The 20,192-nt window shown below is 55.2% G+C and overlaps 2 protein-coding genes across 5 annotated transcripts in view; one reads left to right on the forward strand and one right to left on the reverse strand.

Annotated features, from left to right (window-relative positions):
* The first annotated feature begins 1,674 nt into the window (after positions 1-1,674).
* Positions 1,675-15,809, forward strand: FAM151A (family with sequence similarity 151 member A). Its single transcript, XM_045547949.1, has 8 exons — positions 1,675-1,845; positions 3,279-3,422; positions 9,811-9,963; positions 10,646-10,805; positions 12,617-12,841; positions 13,621-13,760; positions 14,439-14,582; positions 15,045-15,809. The coding sequence occupies exons 1-8, from the start codon at positions 1,728-1,730 to the stop codon at positions 15,716-15,718; spliced, it is 1,758 nt and encodes a 585-aa protein (XP_045403905.1). The 5' UTR covers positions 1,675-1,727; the 3' UTR covers positions 15,719-15,809.
* Positions 11,755-20,192, reverse strand: part of ACOT11 (acyl-CoA thioesterase 11) — a 49,357-nt gene continuing 40,919 nt past the window's right edge. For all 4 annotated transcript variants that reach the window (XM_045547945.1, XM_045547946.1, XM_045547948.1 and 1 more), the window contains 4 exons: positions 19,606-19,739; positions 17,302-17,433; positions 16,906-17,032; positions 11,755-16,030 (listed from right to left, as the gene is read on the reverse strand). In XM_045547945.1, the coding sequence (XP_045403901.1) occupies positions 15,875-16,030; positions 16,906-17,032; positions 17,302-17,433; positions 19,606-19,739 (549 nt within the window). In that variant the 3' untranslated portion in view covers positions 11,755-15,874. The remainder of the gene's footprint in view (positions 16,031-16,905; positions 17,033-17,301; positions 17,434-19,605; positions 19,740-20,192) is intronic.

The following is a 20,192-nucleotide window of genomic DNA, read 5'->3' on the forward strand; positions in this document are numbered from 1 at the left end:
GAGGACGTGCCTGAGGCCCAGACAGAAGAGAGCTCCCCTTCGTCGGAGGCCCAGGGACCTGAGAGCCTGAGGCTCCAGGGCTGGCTCTGCCTTGGCCGGGGGCAGGAGGGCCATCACAGCCTCACGTGTCCGGGCTGTGCAATGGGGAGAGGGCGTGTGGGATGGGGTCCTGTCAGCCCATAGCACAGGTCTCCTTGGACCCCTGCAAGCCTGCCACATGCCCTGGCCAGCCGACAGAACCTCCCTGTCCTCAAACCTCCCACACGTGTGTCTTCCCCACATCATCTACCCCCAGCACCCCCAAACTCCCCAATCACCGTGCCCACCCTGCCCCATATCCTGCAGGACTGCACCCCCTGTGCCCTGGGTCTTCCCCACTGCCATCTTCACCTGCCCCAGTGCCTCTCCCTCCTGCCCACCCCCTTCAAACAGTCTCTGCTCGGACCCCCTTCCATGCCCACCCTCCCCACCCTTCTGCAGACACCCTCCCCACCAACGTCACCATCACTCTCCTCTTGCAAACCCTGCAAATCCCAGGGCCCTTGCTGTCCTCATCAGGCTCCATCTCCAGGCACGGCTGACCACTCCTTTCTTCCTGAAGTGGCCTTTCCATTGCCACCCCTACCACTCTGGGTTCTGTCCTCTCTCCTCTACTGGCTCCTCTTCCTCCACCTGACCCTCTTATGAGTGGTCCCCAGAAGTTTGCCTCCATCCCTTGCCTCCTGCCTTGGCAGAAATGATGCTCACACACTTGTCTCCCGCCCGGATCTCCCCTGAGCCCAAGCCCTCTACATCCAGCTCCCTCTTGGGCGGCAGCTCAGGGGGGACCCACAACCTCCACGGCCTCCCTACCTGCTCCTCGACCCCTCGGTTCCCAACATTTGCCCACCTGGGCATCGTTCTCGACACTCTCACACATGCACCATCGAATCAGTGTCCAAGCGCCCGGCCAGATTTCCCTATGGACCCCTATAAGCTGCACATACAGATGATTCTTGGACTCAAACTCCAGGGTTCTCAGAACAGGGGCAGTTTCTAACTTGCTCCCCATACTGGAGCCCCCAGAACTCCTTCTGTGTGAGGTGGTGACTCAGCCCCTTCCCCATGGACTTGCTGTCCCAGGAGTGGCCTGCAGTACCCCAGGCCAGCCTGCCAGGACTGTCAGTTTCAATCCCAGCTAGATAATCTGTCAGCCACAATCTAGGATGGAATGAAAATTCTTGCCCCTGAGATAAATCTAATCTGTCCGTGTCACCAATCCCAGCCAGATATGTGAGATTCCCTGGGGGCAGGGCGGAAAGCCTAGGGTTAGAAGAGGAAGGGGCAATGAAGGTCACCCAATCTAGCTGCTTCCTTTTACACATGGGAAAATGAGGCCAAGGGAGGGGCAGACACTTGCTCCAGGTCTCCAGGAAAGGGAGAGGAGCTGGGCTTGATCTGTGGTCTCCAGACTCCCGGGCAGGGGCAGACAGGGAGGGGTGGGGGCTCAGCCCATCATCCTGTGCTGCCTCCCACTGTGCTCAAAGGTCATTTTGGTGGTGGCAGGATTTTCTGCTTGGCCTGTTAAGATCCTGGGAGGGTGAGAGGAAGAGGAGGAGAGTGGGGAGGGAGGAGGGGCTTCAGGGGTTATCTCCACACTGGGACATCACAGGGCTGCAGAGCTGGCCAGGTCTGGGGAGGATTAGGTGCTGCTGGAGGCTCCTACTGCAGCCCAGTGCAGGGCCACCATGGCCTACCAGCAGCGGTCCTTGGGCAGACAGGCCAAGTGGGCCGTTGCTGGCATTGCCACTGTGGCTCTGATGTTCATCCTCGGGTTGGTCCTGAGCCTCATCCTACAACGGCCAGGTACGCACCGCCCCTCCGGCCTTCCTAGCTGGCTTCCCTGTCACTCATCCCTTCTCCCCACTGAGGCTCTGTCCCCATCCACAGCTCTCTGCCTCTTCTGTCCCCCAACCTACCATGCCTCCAGCCCTCCCCAGCGGAAGGTCCCATTAACTTTCTTTCCCTTCACCAGTTGCCTGAAGACTATCAAATCTCAGCCTCAGCCCAGACCTCCCTCCCATGCCCTCGATGAACGTTGCTTCTTGGGAGTCACACGGGCACCTCAAACTTAGCAGACTGAGCTGAGTGCATCCTTCCCCCCACACCTGCTGATCCCTACACCCCCTCTCTGAGGGGCCCCCCCCAATCACATGGGGACCTGGGAGTAGCCCACACCTACCTCTGCCTCCTGCCTGTGCTCCTCAGTCCTGAGCCTCGAGTGTCCTTCCTTCCCACCCCCTGCGCCCCATCTCTGCCCTACCCTCTGAGGCGTCGGGGTCTCCTGGACCCTCCACACAGTCCTCTGCCACCAGCCTGCTCTCAGCACCCCACACTCAAACTGCAGCCAGGGACATCTTCCCAAACACAGCCCTCGCTCGCCGCCCTCGGCACACGGCCAGCTCCTTCGCTAGGTTCAAGGCCATTGAAGACCTGATCCCAGCCCTCTTTTCCAATCTTTTTTTTTTTAATTGTAGAATGTCTTTCTTTTCTTTTCTTTTTTTTTTTTTTTTTTTGTTTTGAGATAGAGTCTCACTCTGTTGCCCTAGGTGGAGTGCAGTGGCGTCAGCCTAGCTCACTGCAACCTACAATTCTAGGCTCAAGCAATCTTTCTGCCTCAGCCTCCCAAGTAGCTGGGACTACAGGCATGTGCCACCATGCCCAGCTAATTTTTCTATTTTTAGTAGAGATGGGGTCTCACTCTTGCTCAGGCTGGTCTTGAATTCCTGACCTCAAGCAATCCTCCTGCCTCGGTCTCCCAGAGTGCTAGGATTACAGGCATGAGCCACCATGCCCAGCCCCTCTTTTCTAATCTTGCACTATCATTCCATTTCTCTACACTCCGTCTGTACCAGGCCACTGGCCATTCCTTTAGGCAGCTACACTCTCCCACAGCCAAGCCTGTGGCTATGCTGTTCTGTCTACAAGAACCTAGTCCTTCCTTTCTATCAAATTTATGCCCAACCTTCCAGATCTCCCTTACATGTACCCTTCTCTCTGGATGTTCCCTTCCCATACCCCCCTTTCCTGACTGACCCGGGCTGGTACCAGGGCCCATCTGGGCGCCAGGAGCCCATGCATTTCACGCTCTTGCAGCACCGAGGAGTCCAGGTCTCACTGTCTCTCTGCTAGATCGCGTGCTAGACACAGGGGGAGCCCAGCGAGGGCCGTGGGATGAGCGGACAGGGGTTGGGCTGGGGCAGGGGGTGATATTAACCGCCCCCATGGTCTTCATCCAGGCTGTGGGCAGGATGTCTGCCGCCCCGATGCGGACATGCTGGACTATCTGCTGAGCCTGGGCCAGATCAGCCACCGAGATGGCCTGCAGGTCACCTGGTACCACGCAGCCAACAGCCAGGAAGAGATGCGGACTGCCCTGAACAGTAAGTCCAGCTGGCACGACTGGGGCATGCCAGGGTGGGGGCTGGAGGAGAGGGAGGAGAGCAGAGGTGAGGATTAGGCACTGTGGTCACCATGGCATTGCGAAGGCTGATGTCTTGACATCCTCCACAGAGCAAATGGGGCTCAGAGGGGTTAAGTGCAGCTGATAAGCACTGGGATTTGAACCAGATGTCGGACCCCAAAGTCATGGCTGTACTGCCCTCTCTCGACCTGTCAGGGGCCAACTGCCCCTGCTAAGGAGTCCTTTGCCCTCAAAGCCTAAAGAAGCTAGAAGATCTGAATTTGAGGCCTAGCAGCACTAAAACCAAACTGTGAACAACTGAGCAGATTGTGTCACTGCTCCGAACCTCAGATGCAAATGCTCATGGCAACCGGTCAGCCAGGGCTCACTGCATGGGGCGCACACGTTACCCACGGGTTCTCCTGGGGCAGCCACGCAACCTGCTTCGTGGGTGCCATTTTACAGAAGAAAAACAGGGTCAGAAAAGTTAGGTGACTTACCCAAAGTTACCTTGTCTGAAAGTGGTTAAGCCAACATAGGCGCGCACAGCAGTGAGCCCCCTGAGCCCATGCTCTGAGCCATTGTGCTTGACCTGGGTCAGCAGAGCAACCCCTTCTCCTGCAGGACTATGGGGAAGCGTGATAGGTAATGCTCGTGAACATGCTGGTGAGCTCCAAAGCAGCAGCTATAAAAGATGAAGGGAACGGTCCGCAAACTTGAGCACTTTTCAGAAGACACGGGGTGCTGGCCTCACCTGCAGAGTGTCTGATCCAGCTGTTCTGGGGCAGGGCCCAAGAATTTGCATTTCTAGTAAGTTCCCTTGATGACCACGATGCTGCTGGCCCCAGGACCACACTTCGAGAGCCATTGCTCACGCAAACTCTCTATTTCAGATGAGGAAACTGAGGTCCAGAGTGGCAGAGGGCCTTGTCCAAGGTCACACAGTAGGTGTGGAGTAGAGCAAGGCCTGGGTGCCAGAGGCACGTTCATGTTCCTGCAGGGTCCGAGGGCGTGCCTGGGAAGGATTAGCTGAATGAATGAAGGGGTGGTTAGGGAGGGCTTCCCCGAGGAGGCGGGCGGGGTGGGAAGCAGAGGAGAGGCCATCACAGGCTGGGTGGGGCCAGCTTGCTGCAGTTTCAGGGATCTTCCCTGATTGGGAGGCAGATTGCTGGGCCTTGGTGATAAGGAGGACAGAGAGTCCTCTCCCCTGATGAGGGAACTGGGCCAGGGAGGGCAGACTCTTATCTGGGGAGATAAGCCCAAGAGAAGACAAAGAGGCCCTGCCACCCCCAAGTTCATCCCCTGTCTGCCTTGGGGCAGCAGAGGAGCCATTGAGGACGTGCCTAGCCAGGACCTTGGGCAAGAGGAGACCCCGCCTGGGCAGTGCCCAACAGCAGGGACATGGAGGCACCCCTAGCTTAGCTCCAGGGTCCCAGGGAGGCCCACAGGCCCGGGTTCCTCCCTGAGCGTTCTGCCAGGTCCCGGGGCTAGGCCGCTGAAAGGAAGGTGGTGCCACAGCTGAGGTGGGGACCCTGAAGGGAGCCAGTGGTAGAGTGACAGGACATCCACATGGAGAGCAGGGGCCCGAGCGCAGGCCTGGGAGGCAGACAGAACTGGGTTCAAATTCTATCCTGGCTGGTTACCAGCTGCGTGATTGGGACAAGTGACTTCACCTGTCCACAGTTTAGTTTTCCCCTCTGCAAAATAAGGGCTGGTAGAGTGACCACATTATCCAAACTGGGGCACTTTCGATTGTGAAAGAGGTCATTATTAATAATTATGCTGAGACAACAGAAATATACCAGATGGTTCTTTACTCTAGTTAAATGAGCTACTGCATGTTAATAATAATTAACACTTAGGAATGCCTAACTAGGGATATTTTACTTAATTCTTATACGTGAGGAAACAGAGACAGGTCAAATAACCTCCCCAAGGTCGCACAGCTTGGAAGGATTATGGCTGGGACGGGGTGGGTGCCTGCAGCGTGGCTTCAGGTTTGCACACGCAGCCACAGTGCTCTCCTGCAAGTGTAGACAGCTCCCACACGGGGCCTGGGGGGAGGACGGGGGGAGGGCTCAGTAACCGCGTGTCCCCTTCCCTGCTGTCTGTGGCTCCCTGAGGACCATGGTCCTTTCCTCATCTCTGGTTCCTTCACTCCTCCGCAGCAAGCAAGTCAGCCCCCAGATTCAGCCACTGGAAGGCAAGTAACAACTTTTAATGTCAAGGGAGAAGACTCCCAGCAAGGGGCTGGGTCCCCGCAGCAATCGCAGGGAGGCAGGTGAGGTCCAGAAGGCAGTTCCCACCAGTCTTTAATCCATTCACTGAGCAAAATGCAGGAGGAGGGGCTTTTTTGTTTTGTTTTGTTTTTGAGACAGAGTCTCACTCTTATCACCTGGGCTGGAATGTCATAGCCTCAGCCTAGCTCACAGCAACCTCAGACTCCCGGGCTCAAGCGATCTACCTGGCTCAGCCTCTGGAGTAGCTGGGACTACAGGCATGCGCCAACACACCCCACCCAAGAGGAGGGTCTAGAAATGAGTGAATCAGGCAGGCATGGTGGGGCATGCTTGTAATCCTGGCTACCCGTGAGAGGAAGGCAGAGGTGGGAGGATTACTTTAGGCTGGGAGTTCGAGAACAGCCTGGGTTATACAGCAAGGCCTGGTATCAAGAAAAATAACACGAGTAAGGCATGACTCTGTTGAAAGAGCTCACAGTAGCTTAAGGGCACCTAGAGCAAATCAAGCAAGACAGCAGCACTGGAGGGGCCTCGGGACTCAGCCTGGATTGCCCCTGGCCCCTCCTTATGTGCCCCACCTTCCCCAGAGCACAGCTGGCCCCACTGAGGTGTGGAAGGAGGCGTCGGCAAACATTCTCTCGAACAACTCTCTCATCTGCCCGAGTGCCCCCTTGTGGGCCTGGATTCTCTGGGCCTCACCAAGCCCCAAACACTTTGGACACCTCTCACTACATTCCCAAGCAACTAAGTTCAGATAAGAAAGGACTTTGAGGCCAGGTGCAGTGGCTCACACCTGTAATCCTAGCACTCTGGGAGGCCGAGGCGGGAGGATCTCTTGAGCCCAGGAGTTTGAGGTTTCAGTGAGCTACGATGACACCACTGCACTCTACACTCTACCCAGAGTGACAGAGTGAGACTCTGTCTAAAAAAAAAAAAAAAAAAAAGCAACTGAACCCCCATCTTCACTCTCCTCTTCATATAAAATAAAAAATAGAAAAAGGAAGGACTTTGTGTTCAAGTGATAAAAATGCAGGTTACATCTGTAAAGCCCTCCACAATGTCCTTTTACATCCATGTCATGCATTCTTGGGCCAGGAAGACAGCGAGCCTCAACCTCCCAAAGCATGACACATAAAGTGAGGGTGACAATGGGATGACAGAAGAGCTCAGTGCCGGGAACAGCCTGTCCTTCCCTCCGCCTCCTGGAAATGCAGACACCTGGATTTTCGAGCAACCTGTGTTAGGCATGCCCTTTAACTTTTTGGGCCTGGGCTGGTTGACTTTGACTTTTCTATCATAAAGTCACTCAGTCCTTCACCATTCAATAACCATTTTTGAAGCACCTCTTATAGGACTGGTGCTATCTAGGCACCAGGAATTCAAGTGACATTCGGTTCAGACCTGGACTCTGCTCTCACGGAGCTTGCACTGAGGAAGGCTGGCACGGGGCTGGGCCCACAAGGGAAAAGAGTAGGTTTCACTGATGCAAAGAGGCAGAGTGACCTACCCCAGACTGGAGTGGGTGCCGCCTTGAGGAAGTGATATATTCTTTTTCTTTTTTTTTCACTTTTTAATATTTTTAGGAACAGGGTTTTGCTCTGTTGCCCAGGCTGGAGTGCGGTGGCCTGATCATAGCTCACTGTAACCTGGAACTCCTGGACTCCAGCGATCCTATTGCCTCAGCCTCCTGAGTAGGTGGGATTACAGGCGCGTGCCACCACACCCAGCTAATTTGTTTTTTAATTTATAGAGACAGGGTCTCGAAATGTGGCCCAAGCTGATCTCAAACTCCTGGGCTCAAGCAATTCTCCCACCTTGGCCTCCCACAGCGCTGGGATTACAAGCATGAGCCACCACACCTGGCCAGAAGTAAGTTTTTTTTTTTTTTTTGAGACAGAGTCTGCAGCTGTTGCCCGGGCTAGAGTGAGTGCCGTGGCATCAGCCTAGCTCACAGCAACCTCAAACTCCTGGGCTCAAGGGATCCTCCTGCCTCAGCCTCCCGAGTAGCTGTGACTACAGGCGCATGCCACCATGTCCGGCTAGTTTTTCTATTTTTAGTAGAGACGGGGGTCTCACTTTTGTTCAGGCTGGTCTCAAACTCCTGACCTCAAGCGATCGTTCCACCTCAGCCTCCCAGAGCACTAGGATTACAGGTATGAGTCACCGCGCCCAGCCCAGAAGTGATATTTTAAGCCAACACTAAGGGATAAGCAGGAGATGCTCTAGTAAAGCTGTTGAGTGTTGGGAAGAGTGTTGCCAGGCAACAGCCACATTTATGAGCCTAGAGATGGGAAGACAAGACAAATTAAAGCCTTGCTGCTCAAAGTGTGGTTCACGGACCAGCAGCACAGGCATCCCTGGGGACCAGGTTGAACATGCAGAGTCTCAGGCCCCAGCCCAGATCAGAATTTGCATTTTAACAGCTCCTGGGGGATCTGTGTGCTCAATAAATTTGGAGAAGCTGGGTGGCTGGATCCCGGAGAAAGGGAGAGAGGACGTGAGACACGATTAGAAAATTTGGCAGGACCTGATTGTGCAGACCTCGAAGACTATGGCAAGGAATTTGAGTTTGATTTTCAGGGAAATTGTGGGGTTTTGTTTTTAACACCTTGACTGCCATGTGAGTTGTATTTAACTCACGCTAGTTTTGAGCCTGGGGCCTCATGAAGCAAAATCCTGCAGTTGGTTTGTGAAAATTTTACTTATTGATGTTCTTATTGTTACAATTAACAGAGACAATTTAATTCTAAAAATGTGGATTCTGTTGCATATAACTCACGCACAGAAAACAACAAAAAATAACAAATTAGAAAGGATCATTTTGTTTTCATAAAACACTGTGGCACCAAGGAAAAAAAATTTTCTAGTGTAGCAATGTGTTCAATGGGAAGTGACATGATCAGGTACATGTTTAGAACACGTGCTCTGGTGCCTATGTGGAGCACAGACTCAGAGGGAGCAGTGCTGGAGGACAGAACATCAGGAGGCTGGGGAAACCAGGAGAAAAGCCTCCTGCTGACGCCAACTGTCTGTGATGATGCATGAGCTGACAGTGAACCCTCCCTCCCGCCACCACACTCCCCAAACTCCAGTGTCCCGTGCATGGTCTTCCAGAGTCTGCTTCCCATTAGAAAAGTCTAAGGTCCCTCTGAGACTGAACTCTTGAAGGCAGGAATCAAGACGACCTCCACCTGATTGGGTTAACTACAGGAAGTTAAAAGATAAAAACATCAATGCTCAGTGCTGGTAAGGATGCAGCGAGATGGGCAATCTTGTGTACTTTGGGTGGGAACATGAATCAGAGCAACTTTTCTGGAAAGTAACTTGATAGCATGGGCTTTAAAAATCCCCCTGTGTTGTGTTGTCCTGACTCAAATTCCATAAGCCACAAGGAGGGATCAGAAATAACCAGAAAATCAGAATAAAATATGCACCTTTTTTATTTGAGACAGGGTTTCACTCTGTCCGCCAGAGTGCAGTGGTGTCATCACAGCTCACTGCAGCCTCAAGCTCCTGGGCTCAAGCACTCCTGCCTCAGCATTCAGTGTAGCTGAGACCACAGGTGTGCACCACGACACCTGGCTAATTTTTTAAAGAGACCTGGCTAATTTTTTAATTTTTGTAGAGACAAGATCTTGCTATGTTGCTCATGCCTCAAGCAATCCTCCTGCCTCGGCCTCCCAAAGTGCTAAGATTACAAGCATGAGCCACCATGCCCGGCCCACCATTATTTATTAATAGCAAAAAATTAGAAACTACCAAAATGTCTCAGGAACGGGGGAAGGTCAGCTACATGACAGGGAACACCCTCAGCCAGGGTTTTTGGAGCCTTGGGGGGAGGAGGGTTAATGAGATAATATGAAAGATTATGAAAATGTGTCATAATGTTGAAAAACATAAATAATTATAAATTATAAATGGAGTCCCAACTGTGTAAAACCTGTGCATAGACAAAAATGGAAGAAAATACATCAAAATGTGAACTATGATGGAAATGTGGATGAATATTTTCCTCTTTTCCTGCTTTTCTGTATTTCCCAAATGTTCTATAACAAATGTATGATCCTTTTATGATGAGGGAAAAAAAGTTTTTTAGAAGTATCTAATTAAGTTCTGCCTCTTATGCAGGCAAAGTCATGGTCTTGGAGGCTGATGTCACTGTAGAAGGGCTCAACACAGACAACGAGACAGGCGTCCCCATCATGGCACACCCCCCGGCCATCTACAGCAACAACACGCTGCAGCAGTGGCTGGACACCGTGCTGTCCTCTTCCCAGAAAGGTAAGGGCCCCTCTAGGACCCCTCCCCAGCCCTCTGTCCCTCAGGCAGCATGTGCAGGGATCCCTCCCTGGGAAGCAAGTCCCACACGAGGTGCTCATGGCCTTGGGTTTTCCGTCACAGTCTTACAGACGCCCAGGCTCAGGGAGGATGAAGTGAGATGGGGGGCGGGTCAGCGCCCATCCAGGTGTTCCCACCTGGACACACGGGTGAGATGGGAGATATGGAAGTGCACATCCAGGGTGTGCCCACCTGGACACACAGGTGAGATGGGGGCTGTGTAAGTACATGCCCGGTGTTCTCCCCTGGACACACAGGTGAGATGGGGGCTGTGTAAGCACATGCCCGCGTGTGCTCCCCTGGACACACAGGTGAGATGAGGGATGTGTAAATACAAGCCCAGGTGTTCTCCCCTGGATCTACGGGGGAGACAGCAGACATGAAAGTGCAGAGTAAACTGCAAAGGACCAAACATGCTCAGGTGTCCCTCTTGGATTCACAAAACTGGATACAACATGTTCAAAGTTAAACTCCAACCCTCTGGGTTCGCTCTGCCTGTTTGAAAGCCCGTCCTCACATCCACGCTGTCTTCCCACCTTCCCCTGACCCCACCTCCCCACCCCCACTACCTGCTCTGTCTGCCCAGGGAGTCATGTCTTCCCGGGTCCCTTCCCCTTCCCCACAGGAATCAAACTGGACTTCAAGAGCCTCAAGGCCGTGGGCCCCTCCCTGGACCTCCTGCGGCAGCTGACGGAGGCCGGCAGAGTCCGGAGGCCCGTGTGGATCAATGCTGACATTCTGAGGGGCCCCAACATGCCTATTTCAATTGAGGTCAATGCCACGCAGTGAGTGTTCGCCTCTCTGCCCCAGCTGTGTCCAGCCCTCTTTCATCAACATCTAGCAAGGAAGGGCACTTAGGGACCTTTGAGTTGCCTCTAGTCACATCATACAGGCTCACCTCTGAGCCTTTGCACATACTGTTCCCTCTGCCTCAAATGCCTTTTCTCCCTCTTCTGACAAACCTCTCCCCAGTCTCTACCTCCAGCATTTCTCCGACATCCCAGGCTGCTGAGGGACTGCCCCGGGCCCCTCGCCCCCAGCTTCCTTCTACCACAGTCCTGATTTCTTTGGGCCTCACTATCCGTTTGCAGGTTTGTCATCCTGCTACACTGCAGACCCCTGGAGGGCAGACAGGGTCAAGTCCTCTCTGTATCCCCAGGACCTGGCCTGCTAGAAAAGTCTAAAACATTGACTCCCTCCTCAGCCCTCCTGAAATTCCAGCACTGCCACGAACAGCCCTCGCCATGCACTAGTTGCACAGTTCTCTACAGTTTACAAAGTCCACATACAAGGAGAGAATGTTTCTGATCTGATCCTTACATAGCACTGCCAGGTTAGGATTTTATTTTATATTTACTTATTTTTTTGAGGCAAAGTTTCACTCTGTCACTCAGGCTAGAGTGCTGTGGCGTCATCATAGCTCACCACAACCTCAAACTCCTGGGCTCAAGCGATCCTCTTGCCTCAGCGCCCCGAGTAGCTGGGACGTAGTCCACAGGCGTGTGTCACCAAGCCTGGTTAATTTTTCTATTTTTTGTAGAGACGGGGTCTCACTCTGGCTGGCCTCAAACCCCTGACCTCGAGCAATCCTCCCACCTCGGCCTCCCAGAGTGCTAGGATTACAGGTGTGAGCCACCGTGCCCAGCCTTCTTTTTTAATTTTAAAAATGCAACTGTGCTTAGAGGGTTTAGGATTTTCTTCTCCCCATTTTGCAGATGATAAATCTGACAGCAATTGAAGCTCCATTTGTTGAATGTTTATTATGTGTCCCAGGTACTGCTTTAAGCACATTACTTGCAGAACAGCATTTAACTCTTACAATGAGAATGAGGTAGGTACTATTATTTTCATTTTATTAATACAGGAACTACCTTGTAGAAGTTACACGACCTACCTGACTCTAGTAAGTGGCAAAACAAAGATTCAAACCCAGGCTGTCTGAGTCTACGTGCCAGGCTCTTTCCTCTCTCTTTCCCCCTCCATCCATCTGCTAGTACAGCCAGCCAACAACCCGTCCGCCCAAAATGTACTGTGCTTCTCAAGCTGGAGTGCATTTGCAAAGCAGCAGTTTGGAAAACGTAGTCAATGGCCCAGGGTAAATATGGCTTGTCTTCTTGGAGTGCTGATCGTACTCAATACTTCTTTTTTAGGCGAGGGGAACATAATTTGCCTGTTAAAATTTGTATCAGGACAAAACTCAAATAAAATTTAAAAAGAAAATCTGAAATTTCAGAGACTCTCATAGCTGGCAGAGGCTGATTTCCACCCCCACCCTCACCCCACCCCAGGCCAGGGCTCTGATTCAGTCCCTTTGTCCGTATGGAAGTGTAAGGCCTGCCCCGCTGGAAGGGGTGCTGTCTTTGCGAATCAAAGAGGTCTGCCCAAGGTCAGAGTCAGGGGCTGAACCTGGACCTCCCTGACTCCAAAGTCCATGCCCTATTTGTGGGATCTTGAACAAGCCACTCTGTCTTTAGGACTCTGCTCTGACCTCCTTGTCACAGATTCAACAGGCCCTGCCACTTCCTAGCTCTGCGATGAGAACCGGGAGAAGGGGTCCTTGCAGCTCTGTGAGACCAGCCTCTCTGATTCCCCACAGGTTCCTGGCCCTGGTCCAGGAGAAGTATCCTGAGGCCACCCTGTCTCCAGGCTGGACCACCCTCTACGTGCCCCTGTTCTCAAACAGGACGTACACCCGAGACATGGTGGAGAAGATGCAGGAGCTGGTGGGGACACTGCCGCAGAGGGTCACCTTCCCCGTACGGGCTGTCATGGCGCGGGCTGCCTGGCCCCACTTCAGCTGGCTGCTGGGCCAGTCTGAGAGGTAAAGACCCCCAGGCTCCTGCCACAGGCCCTGCTTGCTCCAAACCCACTGCCACCCTGGAGTAGCACTGTTGCCCCCAAATGCTCATGGCTGGAAGGGTCTTAAAGATCACCTGGTCCAACCCCCACTGGTGCTCCCACCCTCTACAATGTCTCTGCTTTCTGCTTGTATACCTCTGATGACAGGGTGCTCACTACCTCCTCAGAGAGCCCTGCTATTGGTGGGTAACCCTCTGCCTCTTGGAAAGTATACTGAGACAATTTGTCTCCCCACAGCTTCCTCCCACGGGAGCCAGCTGTGCCCCGGGGCTGCACAGATTGTGCCTGCAACCCCTGCCCCAGGATAGCCCTACAGGGATCGAGAGACCCCCCTGCTCTGCAGTCAGCTCCCAGCTGCCCAGCCCTGCCTTCCTCAGCTGCTCCTCACGGGAGTCCCAAGGCACTCCCTTCCCCACTTCATGCCTGATCCCCTCATGCCCTCCCCCTTCTACCCTTGTCCCTTTCCTAAGACAGGACCCAGAAATAAACCCTCCGAGTGAGGAGGCAGGCCGGGCCACCCCTCCCTCCTCCCAGGCCTCTGTGTTAGTCATCCTTCCTGGATTCCCTCTGGCTTCCTCTGTCCCCGGGCAGGGGTAGTGCTCAGGGTGGGGCAGCTGGACGGAGGCTGGAGGAAAGATGCTCTGCCCCTGGGCCCAAGTGGTGTCCCACTGTGAGCACAGGAGTGGGGCAGAGGGTCTTGCCGGGCCCAGACGGGCACTGAGCCTGCTCTCTGGGCCCCAGATACAGCCTGACACTGTGGCAGGGCGCCCCGGACCCCATGTCAGTGGACGATCTGCTCTACGTCCGAGACAACAGCGCCGCCCACCAAGTCTACTATGACCTCTTCGAGCCTGTGCTGTCGCGGTTCAAGCAGCTGGCCTGTAGGGAGGGAAGCTGGGGAGGGTGGCATGGGCTGGAGTCTGCACAGGGCAGCACTGGGTGGGCACTAGGACAGGGCTGGGGGGAAGGGACATCGAAGGGGAAAATCCAGGGTGGCATGGGAGCAAGGAAGCATTCTGAGTCCTTACTGTGTGCCAGGCCCCGGTATGCTATGCTCTCTAAGCTTCACATGCCCATGAGGCAGCGAGTCCATTTTACACACAGGGAAACTGAGGCTCACAGCGTTAAGGAATTTATATATTCAGCTTGTACGTGGTACAGCTCACAATGGAACCAGCGAACTCCCAGCCCCATATACTTCCCTGTGGGCCACTGGAACGTTTCAGAGCAGCCCCTCCATGGACCGGCCAGTCAGTGGTCCAGAGGCTACTGTCCAACCCCTCATCCCCTTGACCCTGAACCTAGGACAGCCTGCAGTTAAGCTGCCTCAAAGAGGCTCCATCAGACTCCACATGACTGGGCGAGGCGGAGGGACACCGGCTCTGCAGCCAGACACGTGGCCTCCCAGGCAACTCTGCTCACCGGTTGTAGGACCCCGGACAAGTCACTTATCTACAAAAGGGTGTGGCGAGGCTTAGAGAGAACCTGTAGAGCTGTGGCCTGCAGCGGGAGCTCCACGGATGGCAGCCACCTCATCTTGGCAATTTGGGTCCCCACAGCGAATACTACACGGAAGCGCACGTACTACACGGGGGGCAGCCTGATCCCTCTTCTCCAGCTGCCTGGGGGTGACGGTCTGGACGTGGAGTGGCTGGTTCCTGAGGTCCAGGGCAGCGGAAGAACAGCAGCAGTGACCCTCCCAGGTAAGGCCTGCTTCAGCCCTGTGCTCCCAGCCGCACTGCAGGGGTGTCCTTTGCTTGGGGTAGATACCTGGGTCTCTGCTACCATGGCAACGTGGGTCTATTCGCACCACCCTGGATACAAGGTGGGCCCAGGAGAGGGAGGGAACGGTGGTGTCCAGAGGGCTCTTGGCCTTCAGGCCTGTACCTGTCGGTCCTCAGCCACGTCTTGCTGCAGACAAGGAGGGCACAGGCCCCAGGGCAGAGGCACAGGTGAAGGCCAAGATTCGGACTAGAAGTTTCTCATGCACCAGGCACATTTATAAAGCCACCTTCCACCTGGAGCCTAGAACCAGGGGGACAGATTCCAGAGAGGCGAGGCACCAGCCCCCTGTCCTTGGCTGTCCCCAGAGCCCCCCACTGCCCCTTTAACAAAGGACTTTGACACCCAAACCCTGGACACTGTTGCCTCCGTGCCTCTTCCAGACAGGGAAGGCATGATCCTGCTAAACACTGGCCTCCAGGGAACGGCAGCCAAGGACCCCGTGCCCATCGTCCATGCCCCAGGTGGCCCTGTCCTGACACTGGAGTCATGCCTGCTGCAGCTGGCCACGCACCCCGGACGCTGGGGCGTCCACCTGCAGGTAGCAGAGCCTGCAGCCCTCCGGCCGTCGCTGGCCTTGCTGGCACGCCTCTCTGCCCTTGGCTTCCTGCCTCGGCCCATGTGGGTCGGGGCCACCATCTCCCATGGGAGTTTTGTGGTCCCTGGCCACGTGGCCGGCAGAGAGTTGCTTACAGCTGTGGCGGAGATCTTCCCCCATGTGACCGTGGCACCAGGCTGGCCTGCAGAGGCGCTGGGCAGTGGCTACAGGGAACAGCTGCTTACAGATATGCTGGAGCTGTGCCGGGGGCTCTGGCAACCTGTGTCCTTCCAGCTGCAGGCCAGGTGGCTGGGCCAGAGCACAGCTGGAGCAGTGGCCAGGCTGCTGGCAGCCTCACCCCGGGCCACGGTCACAGTGGAGCACAGCCCTGCCCAGGGCAACTACGCCTCTGTGAAGGCAGCACTGCTGGCAGCCAGGGCCGTGGACAGGACCCGCGTCTACTACAGGCTGCCCCAGGGCTACCGCGAGGACTTGCTGGCAGATGCCGGCGGGAACTGAGCACCCAGTGCTGGGGGGCCCGTGGGCCTCTGGGTGAAGGCTTCCCACGGGGCAGGCAGGGAAGAATAAATGCCCCTGCCTTCCTCCACAAGCTGCATGTGAGTCCCTGGGGACAGCGTGGAGTGGGGGGGGCGGTGCTGTGGCCGCTGAGGGCACCTAGAGGGTCTGGAGGCTGGGGGCCAGATCGTTCCGGTTGTCCAGGAGGAACTGCTCGCACGCCTTGAAGGTGGTGCAGAACTCGGAGGAGAGGCCAGCCACGTTGGTGGTCACGTAGTTGAGAAAGCCTGAGGTGGCCTGGTTGTAGTAGGACACCTGCGGGGCAGGAGGCCAGGCTCAGCGAGGGTGCGCTGGGCAAGGGCTTGGGGGCAGAGCTGGTGGGCACAGGGCAGGTATGGTTCCGCCTCGCTCGCCTTCTGGGAGGGCAGCCAACAGCCAGCTCCCCAGGGTCTTGGGAGACTGCACGATCGCAGGCAAAACCCCCTCCAGCCGATGTTCCCCCGGCTTCCCTGTCACCACACACCGGCTTCCCTGTCACCACACACCGCATGCCCCACTAGCTGGGAGGCCCGAGGGCAGGGACTGGGTGTCCAGAGCCCAGCACCAAACCCCGTTTAAAGTGAAGGTGCTCTGGGGCCACAGAGACATAAGCCCAGGGCTGGCTCTGAGGCTGGGTGGCTTAGGAGTACGAATTCAGCAAACACGGGCCGCGGCCCCAGCTGGGTGAGCCTCCGGGCCAGGCGTGGGGCAGCAGGGCCCTAGCACGGGCTGCGAGCGAGGCCAGGAGCAGTGGTATCCCCACCCTCTGTCGGCCTCCTACCCACGTTTTCAATTAACACTCACCACCCTTCGGAGTTTTACGGGCCCTCAGAGCCATATAAAGCCTTCCTAGACAAGGGGAGTATGCGAGTAAATAAATGGTGAGAAGGAATTTTAGATCAGAACCCAGGCCTTCTGCTCTCAGCATCCAGAGCTTTTTCCAAGACCACACGGCAGCCTCTGACTGTCTCTGTACAGATCTTAAGATCTTACAGATCTTAACAAAGGCTCATTTTCAGTCCCTGACACTCTTAGGCTCCCCCAAACTGGAAGGGGGAGCCTGCTGGGAGGGGTCTCTGGACAGCGCTGAGCTCAATACACGCATGGCATCGGGGTGGAGCAGGCTAGGGGTGAGTGGGGACAGGCCTCACCTTGGTCAGCTGGTCTCCCTCGCGCCAGAGGCAGAAGCCCGAGCAGAGCGTCTCCCCACGTCTGTACTCTGGTGTCTCTCGGTGTGTGGGCAGCGTGACCGACCTCAGAGCAATGACATAAGGGTCCCTGCAGAGGAGGAAAGGTAGGAAGGGGCGGGATCACCACAGGAGGAGGTGAGGGCTGTTCTGGGCAGGGATGGCCCAGCTTTAGGGTATGCGTGGCCAGAGGGGCAGTGTGTACTCTCGTCTCCCACCCACGGTGAATCCACAGCAGCCCAGGAAAGTCTAGTGCTGTCCGGGGTCCCACAGCCCTAGGGAAGCAGAGCGCCACCTCCAAGCGATGCCCCTCCCTGGGGCACTCCACCTTATTGTGTCCCCTGGCAGGCAGGCACCCACCCGTTGTCACAAGGTTTCCGCCGTGAGGCCAGGATCACGAAGTCCTGGGGCTTGGTTTCGCCACCAAGGGGGGGGCTGATGACATGGTAGATGGCGTCGTCCTCGTCCACCTGCTGCAACAGCTCCGCGCTCCTGTGGGGAGGTGGCAGCTCCCATGTGAGCAGCAGGTCTGCCCAGGCCCTGCCGTGCTCAGCCCCCAGCAGCGTCCGTGGTGGGCACGTCTTCCGTACTGCTCAGCAGCAACCAGCAAGGGGCACGAAGGCCCAGCCGAGATGAACGCACACGTGTGTGCACACACGTGCACATGCAAGCAAATGAGCATACACAGACGCAGGAACAAAGACATGCACAGATACATGCACACATGTTGGCACACATGCACAGACACGTGGATGGACTCTAGTCCATAACACAGAACCATATGTGTCTACATGTCTGCAGGTGCATACACCCCACACAGATGTATAGACATGTGGTGACTCAGTAGTTGTACTTAATACTTCGTGAGCACCCACCGTGTGCCTGGTGCTGTTCTAAGTACGTTATATGTGTTACCGCATTTAATCTCCATAACAGCCCCATGCGGGGGGTGCTCTTAGTGTCTCCATCTTACAGCTGGGGAGCTGGGACTTGGGGACATAACCTGCCCACAGAGCTAATAAGGAAGCAGGGCTGGGATGTGTTCAAGCTACCAGGCAGCAGGATGTGCCCCCAGGCCTGGGCCATTGGCACACTCGTGCCCAGGTACACCCATAGGTACACAACACACACACACCTACAGGGATACCTACCCAGGTACACACAACAGTGTCCAGACCCACCACCTCTTCCTTAATCTCCCAACCATACTCAGAGCCTGCCCACCTGTGTGCTGTGGGCAGAGGAGGGGGAAGGAGCTGGGGGCTCTCTTTCCTATAGGCCACTTCCCCCAGATCCTACCAAGTATCAAGATTTGATCTGGCCATCGAGGCCCACACCAGCCCCCCTCCTCCAGGAAGCCTTCCTACCACATGCACAACTGCACTCCCCTGCACCAGACATCCATCACCAAATCACCTCTCTGGCTTCTAGAAGGGCACTGCCTGCAGGGCTGGGGCCACCTAGATTAGGGCTTTTGAAAGCAACACAGCTCTTTTTGCAAAGAAACCTTAAGCAGGAAGCCCGTGTATAGAGCGATAAGTGGGCCTGCCCCGGCGAAGACAGTTGGGGTAGGAAGGAGCAGGCCAGTTTGTCGAAAATCAACTCGCCAAGGGACCAGCGCACTGAATTTCTAAATACCCAAATCCTCCTTGTGGGAATACTCGGGAATACAGGCTCCTCACACGTCACCATTGGAGATGACCAAAGACCTCCAAAGTGGGGTGTTGGCAGAATAGAAAGTGACTTTAAAGGGACCTAAAAATATACCAGTTTAAACTTCCCATTAACACTGAAATGTTGGCTAGTTTCCTAAGAATGTGTTTATCTTCCTTGACTAAATTCAAGAAGATACTCATATGAACAATTAGTAAATCTGGGGAATAAATGTATTCAAAGGAATAATATATTAATATTCATAGGCACTCACTGTATTGAAAAATAATATATTCATCGGGTTGCCAGTGTAGGCTTCTAAGAAAAAAATAACATGTACATATTCATAAAATAGAAGCAGCAAACTTGGTAAATTCAGCAAATTGGCTATTGGATTAGTTGGCCTGAAACCGGGAGGGGATCCCACCCACCCTCAGCCTTCCATCCCCTCCCAAACAGTTCCTGAACCCCCTTTGGGAACATGACTCCAGAGCACACGGTTTGAAAATCACCATCCCTGCGTATAAATCTATGTCCCAGCCCCCTCCAAGTACTCATTTTGTTTGTCTTTTAAGGGACGAGGGTCAGTCTCGCTATGTTGCCCAGGCCGGAGTGCAGGGGCTATTCACAGGCACAACCACAATGCACTACAGCCTCGAACTTCTGGCCTCAAGCCATCCTTCCGCCTCAGCCTCCTGAGCAGCCACCGTACCTGGCCAAGTACCCATTTTAGGAGGGGGGAAACTGAGGCCCAGAAAGGAAGTGACTTGCCCACTTTCACACAGCTATTTGAGACAAAAACAGGACTTAAGCTGAGGCCTTCAACTCCAATTCCAGGCTCAGTGCCTTCCAACATACCCATGACCCTGACCCCCTCCTGACTACAGCTCACCCCCACTCCCACCCCAGCCCCAGCCCCCTAAAGGCCAGCAGGGGCAGAGCAGAAGGAGGAGATACCTCCCTGCCCAGGCCTGAGAGGGGACCCTGCCCCGCCCACACCCTGCCCCTCACCGGTAGTGCTTGTCCCACCCCGGCCTCCGAGACAGGTCAGAGAGCAGCTGGAAGGCCTGGGCCGCATCCACATGCACCACCATCTCCATGTGGAAGGAGAGGAACTTGTCATCCTCCAGCGTGTACAGGCGGACCTGAATTGGGCAGAGGGCAGCCTCAGTCCCGTGCCCCCTCCCCAGACCATGCTGGGTATTGGGGTGGGCTGATAGGGATGCCGGAGGCTGGGGCTGGAAGCTCAGGGCTGCCACTGACATGCTGTGTGACTGTGAACAAGGCGCAAAACCTCTCTGAGCCTCAGTCGCATCCCCATGAAGATGGGCTGTTGAGAGAATGCAGCACAAACGGACAGGAGGGTGCCTTAAGAAGCAGCAACTGAGGCAACATGCAGTGGATGGTCTGAGGCAGGTGCCCACCCCATCCCCCAAGTCACAGGTGAGAGGCAGCTTGTCCAAGGGCACAGGCAGGTGGTGGAGGTCAGACCCCCCAGCCCATGCTTGCCCACCGCCCCACTCTGCAGCGACTGGATGCAGAAGAGCAGAGAGGGAGGGAGGAAGCGGCTGCGCAGAGAATAGCAGACACGAGAGGTC

Source organism: Lemur catta, chromosome 3, assembly GCF_020740605.2.
Source record: "Lemur catta isolate mLemCat1 chromosome 3, mLemCat1.pri, whole genome shotgun sequence".
NCBI lineage: Eukaryota > Metazoa > Chordata > Mammalia > Primates > Lemuridae > Lemur > Lemur catta.